The sequence below is a fragment of the Octopus bimaculoides genome, chromosome 18 (genome assembly GCF_001194135.2).
Source record: "Octopus bimaculoides isolate UCB-OBI-ISO-001 chromosome 18, ASM119413v2, whole genome shotgun sequence".
In the NCBI taxonomy this organism is placed as follows: Eukaryota; Metazoa; Mollusca; class Cephalopoda; order Octopoda; family Octopodidae; genus Octopus; species Octopus bimaculoides.
This window is the reverse complement of record NC_068998.1, coordinates 12317376-12323534: the sequence shown is the minus strand read 5'-3', so window position 1 is coordinate 12323534 and position 6159 is coordinate 12317376. Positions and strand designations below refer to the sequence as shown.

Below are 6159 nucleotides of genomic sequence, written 5' to 3'. Positions count from 1 at the left end.
CACGCTGCCCTGTCTTCATCACTCCATGCTGTACAAATCAACTGTGCAGGCACTGTGCTTTATTCCTTCACATTATCTTTTCCTTATCTTATTTTTTATTCATCATTTCTGAAAATCGTAGCAAGAGTCCCTGTATGTTTTTGTCATATTTTTTCTCCCTTTCCCCCTCTCTCTCTCTCTCTCTCTCTCTCTCTCTCTCTCTCTCTCTCTCTCTCTCTCTCTAGTTATCTCTATCTATATCTATACCCATCTCTCATATGCAAATTTCATATGATCGCTACAAAACTTTCAGTGCATTCCCCCATATCGTGTATTGCTTTAAATTATCCCACGCATTCTCAACATTGTCAGTAATACAATATGATAGCCGAAGACACGATTACCAGAAGCTGAATGAGTCGTTTGTATCCCGGAAAGTCTTCAGTGACCGGATTCACGGTAGTAGTCATTAGAAACAGGTCATGCAACAATCAAATGACAAGTCAGAACAGAATCCATTAATTTTAGTAAAAGCTCTACCACCAGAGAAAAACTGATTGGTGAAAGACCTAGTTGTCAGGCTTAAATAGGCCACTTGGAAAGGCACTGCACACAAAGTTAAAAATATCAAGAGCGATGAGAAACAAGAAAATCACGTTGCTAGTACTAAGATATAATTAAACACAAAGGAACGAAAGCCATTAAATTGTTCCTGAGGACCTTGTGGATTTGACAGCAAATCTACATTTCTATATTTGACGGACTGCAGCGGCTATCTGCTAAATTATTCCGAATACTAATTCTTCCTGCATATATAAAACAAATCATACCCTCCTGTTTTTCCTTACATAAGTCTGTGATTATTGGGTGTGGATGCAGTCCGCTATTCACCCACGTTTTTATTATCTATCATTTAGTGATGATACATTCAAAAGTTTTAGTATATTTGTTTTCAAATACATGTTGTTCCCTCTGGCAGTGGTCGTTAAAACAAGGAAAATAACCATTCTCTCACAACACGAGGCGGAACTAAAAATTTGAATATGAAATTAGGGACTACAAGAAAGAATATGCATAAAATTCTTATATTCAATCTGCTTTAATCTATTACGATGTTTTTATAATTTCTAGTATATATTAATCATGCAGAGCGCTATTTCATTTGTTTCCGAAAACTTCAGCATCATATAATCTGTAGCTTATTAATTGATGGATTACGAAGAGAGACATTCATTAAAATTAAAAGTGAAATTATTTACCATCTGGAAGTAATTTATGGAATGTTTATTTTTCTTCTTCACAGAACCTTGATAGTTTAGAAATCGAAGAAAACGGAGAACGTCCTTAGTGCATGCGTACAGAACAATAGCCGTTTCTAGAGTAATAACATTCTCTCTCGTGAAAATATATTAAAGTTGCAAATAATTTCAACATCCTTTTGATTTCACCTGCATTTTTTGGTATATTCTCTGAAGCGTAGACCTCGTTTCTATATATTTTTACTAAGTTAGTTAAACTCTGCGTTTATATATATTTCTGTTATTGTATGAAAATGTTTAGTGCCCGTAACATTCTTTCATTCTCTCACAAGACTCTCTTTAGAGAAAAATATTACATTATCTCAAGTGACATATTGCTTTGCTTAATCTTATGCTTTAAAACGTTGTCAATAAAAGATGGATATAACTTTCCGTGATGCGGATAAAGTTGCGGTAATTGATCAAATTTAATTCCATTTAACCCGAGAGATTTCTCTCTTTTATTATCCTGAAAATGTGCAAGAATCAATTTGCGTAACCTCCAGTTCATCTCTGGGGGAATTCACTGGAACCAGGTCTTATTCCTGAGCGTTTTCTGTCCCACTGTGTTGTCTCTGTTTTTAAGAGGGAAATAAGTTTCTCGCAGTGAATTACGGTCTAATCTACTAAACACTCGTATTGTTAAAGAATTCGAGAAGCCGGTGAGATCAAACATAGCTTTCTTCCGGGAGAAAAATCAATTCCTTGATCTCAAATAACATGGTTTTCTTAATAGTCGGAATGTCTAATACAGCTCTTCGATCACGTTGGTGGCTTTCTAAATGCTTTAGGAGGGGTCTACAGTACAGATGTTATTTATTTTGATTTCAGTAAAGTTTTTGACAAAGTCTATCACAGAATTTCCCTGGAGAAATTATCCACCCTTAGAGTCCGTGGTAAGCCACAGCGGTGGATTAAATATTTTCTGACAAGTAGGATTCGATATTTTGTGACTCAAGCAATTTACACAAGACTAATCATTAGTGGTTTCCCCAGGATACTATGTTAGGCCCACTTCCGTTTAATGTTTACATAAACAACTGGAAAGTACCAGCAAGCAAAACAAAAGAATAATCTTTGCAAATGACTCAAAGTGTTAGTAAGTGATCACCCCAGAAGAGTCAAATTAAGTATAGAAAGTACACTCACTAGAATGAATAAGATCAGAGCAATAAACACATGGGATGTTAACTTAATGCGATATGGCGCAGGTGTTATTAGGTGAACAAAGAACGATCTTGGGGAAATGGATAGAAAAACTAGGGAAGTGATGAAAATGAACAAGGAACTCCACCCTAAAAACGATATCAATAGGCTGCATGTGCCTAGGTACATGGGTGGAAGAGGCCTCATAGGGTGCAAGATTTGAGTATATTCAACGAGGAAAACAGCCTGTGATGATACGCCAAATAGCATATTGAAATGTGCTTGCCGCTGTTTGAAATAGCAACAAGATACCTACTGAAAATGTCATGTATCCAAAGACATTTAAGAAACAAGATGAAGAACAATGAGTAAGCAAGTAGAAAATGAAAACAATGAGAAATCGAAGGATTAAAAAAGACCACCCTTTTGTAAGATATGTGGCAGCAAAAACGAAAGAATCGTACATGTCGTGAGTGAGTGTAGCAAACTGGCTCAGAAGGAATACGAAATGGGGCAGCATAACGTGGCTAAGTTTGTTCACTGGAGATTGAACATAAACCTGGAGGCGTCACTGAGGATAATAGATATAAGATCTTGTGGGATTTTACAATTTAATGTGACTAATCAATTGATGCTCAAAGACCAGACATTGTTGTAGTGGGAACAAAGGTTATAGATTGTTGTAGAAGGAGAACAAAGCTTATAGATATTGCTATACCTGGAGACGCACGTGTGGGTGACAAAAAGTTGGAAAAGGTGGAAAAAGTACAAGTTACTACAAGACGAAATTGCAAGAACGTGCATTTTGAAGAGACTAACTAACATTTTGAAAAGACTACTAATCCTAGTAGTTGTAGGAGTCTCGGAGCACTAACCACTAAGCTCAATAAATATGTCAAAGAGACTGGAATTGACATGGCTATCCAGTCTTAGCCAAGAAGTAATATGTCCACAGAAATGACGGAGTTGAGACTGACATACACTGGAAGTTTTTCAAGCACTATGTAAAGAGATGTTATAAATGTAAAATAGAAAAGGTCATACAAGCAGTAAAATTAATACCAAAACAAGCCACAGCACATGCCGACGGCTTACAAAGCTTGGCAGTATAATGAAAGCGTGCAACAGAAATAAAACTACGGAAATACTTGTCTTTTACCCTTTACTTGTTTTAGTCATTGAACTGCAAGCATGCTGGAGCACCACCTTGTAGGGTTTAGATGTGCAAATAGACCCTAGTAGATACTTTGTTTTCAAGTCTGGAACTTATCCTATTTTCTCTTTTCTCAAACCGCTAAGTAACAAAGGCGTAAGGAAACCAACATCAGCTGCTAAGCAGTGGGGAGGAGGGACAAACAGAAACACAAAGACTCACATACATGCATGTATACATACATACATACATACATACATACATACATACATACATACATACGTACGTATCACACGGCATGCATGCATGCATTCATACGTGCATATCTACATACATTCGGTTTTTTCTACCCAAAGTGTTTCTTAAGCCAATATTTAGACGCTATTATTTATAACTGTATCTACTTCGACTTTAACCGTTGAAAACGAATTATTTCACGTTCTCTCGAAATTTCTAAATTGTTACGACGTCAAGGACATGCAATTCTCGCTGGTAAGAACAAAGTTTCGAAAATGAATATAGAAACTCTAAATATTACTTTGGTTCAATGGCAGAGCGTCTATCATGTTTACAACACGTGTAGGTTCAAGACTGAAGAGTAGACTTCGTCCTTTCAAATGGTATTTTTAACCATAATGCTACTATTATTTACAGTTTCAGCTACTTCGGGTTCAACCGTTAAAAACGAACACACACATACACACATATTTGATAAACGTATTTCTTATTTTTGTACAAATCTTTGTTGACCGAATCCTGAATGTAAAGCATGATGTTTCAGAGAGTCTCTTGAAATAAACTATTTACAAACCAACCTTCTTTCTCTTTCCAGGAAGAATAAGGAATACCATTGCAAATCAGAACACTGTTCTCAAAGTTACAAACGATATTTCCAAGAATTTGGAGGAAAATTAGAAAATGGAGCAAAACAAGAGTGACAACATTTGTGCTAGTATTTTAGAAGAACTAAATACTAAAATGGTGGAGGTTTATTTTCCAGTCATAATGTATCTCGGAATTTCAACGGCACTTGGAGCAATTGGAAATTGCTTTGTATCATACATATATTATTATAAATTTGATGAGACAGCCACGCATATGTTCATTGTAGCACTCTCTGTGTGTGATTTTCTAACTTCCATAATAGGTATACCTATGGACATTGTGGTCCTACATTATTCCTACACTTTCGACAGTGATATTACATGCCGTGTGATACGTTATGTGGTAGCTATAGCAGTAATCAATTCAGCTTTGATTGTGTTTGTTATAGCAATTGATAGATACATTCTTATATGCCGACCTCTTAAGCAAAATATTTCCGTTAAAAATTCAAAACAAATTCTAGCATTTTTTACAATCTTCACGGTTGTTGTTTCTATACCAGCAATTTTTGTACACGGCAAACAAAACAAAATGGTAAAACGATGTGGAAATATAGGAAAGGAGTGTACACTTTTCCCCTATATAAATGGCACAATGCATCCTTTAGCCTATTATTCTTTCGTGTTGACCGTTTCCTGTTGTATGTTAATAATTCTTTTGATTATATACTCATTAATTGGCATGCGCATTTGGAAAATTTACAAAGCGAAGAAAAATAAAGCAAATCAGTTTCGCGAAGCCTTCACAACTCGTACCATTTCCAAACCTGAAGGTCAGTTTACAGATAGTAGTTCTTCAGAGAAGCGATCTACCTCTTTTGTGCGTCTTAGAAAACAATCAATGCCACCAGCTCGGTCTAATTTAATATTCTTCATCATCACTTTGGTGTGGATTATCGCTTATATACCACATTTCGTCGGAGTATTGTGGAAGTTGCTCGTTAAAGATTTTGAAGTCGTTGCAAGTGATAAAGAACTAGTGATTAACAAATTATTAACCTATTCTCTTTATCTCAGCTCTTCTCTAAACCCGTATATTTACGGACTTTTCAATCGACGGTTTCGTAATGAATTGCTGGCTTTATTTCGCAATCTTTTCAAACCATGTAAAAAGTAAAATATCGAAACTCATTGAAGCCATCATTTTATAATCATTCACAAGTTCTTTTTAGCTTAAAATATGCAGAAACTAGTATACACGCTTTGCCATACAAAACTATTTTTTTTCAATATTTGAATGTTATATGAAAACAAATATAAATCGTTCAGAATACGTAACTACACGGTTCTAATCAAGTGAGGAAACAAACAGAAATAAAAAAACAACACTCAACACAAAGAGTAGGAGTTAATATACTATTATATAAAACAGTTTGTTTCGGCTCAATGCGACTTACAGTTTCGCAGGCTTCTAACAGTAACCCGGCTCATTCAGGATTAGATTACCGAATGGAGAAACACAGGAAATCCAAAATGGCTACAAGAAATCTGGTTGCTGTTGGTCAGAGCGGATCATACGGTGTTTATAGAGGTGAGATTGGCAATTTCACTAACATCAGATGCGTTACAAAGGAGAGTGGATGGACAAGGAGCTAATGACGTTTTGATGCCTGCGAAAATGACAGAAGCAATACCGGTGAGAGAGAGAGAGAGAGAGAGAGTGTGTGTGTGTGTGTGTGTGTGTGTGTGTGTGTGTGTG

The 6159-nt window shown here is 36.0% G+C and overlaps 2 protein-coding genes across 2 annotated transcripts in view; both read left to right on the top strand.

The window, feature by feature from the left end:
* The window catches only part of LOC106868667 (orexin receptor type 2), an 11445-nt gene extending 5861 nt beyond the window's left edge, over nucleotides 1-5584 (top strand). The window contains exon 3 of the mRNA XM_052974365.1: nucleotides 4580-5584. Within this exon, the coding sequence (XP_052830325.1) occupies nucleotides 4580-5577 (998 nt within the window). The 3' untranslated portion in view covers nucleotides 5578-5584. The remainder of the gene's footprint in view (nucleotides 1-4579) is intronic.
* Nucleotides 5585-5665: 81 nt separating this feature from the next.
* The window catches only part of LOC106868664 (cholecystokinin receptor type A), a 15272-nt gene continuing 14778 nt past the window's right edge, over nucleotides 5666-6159 (top strand). Inside the window, exon 1 of the mRNA XM_052974366.1 lies at nucleotides 5666-5991. The gene's annotated coding sequence lies outside the window, so the exon portion shown is untranslated. The remainder of the gene's footprint in view (nucleotides 5992-6159) is intronic.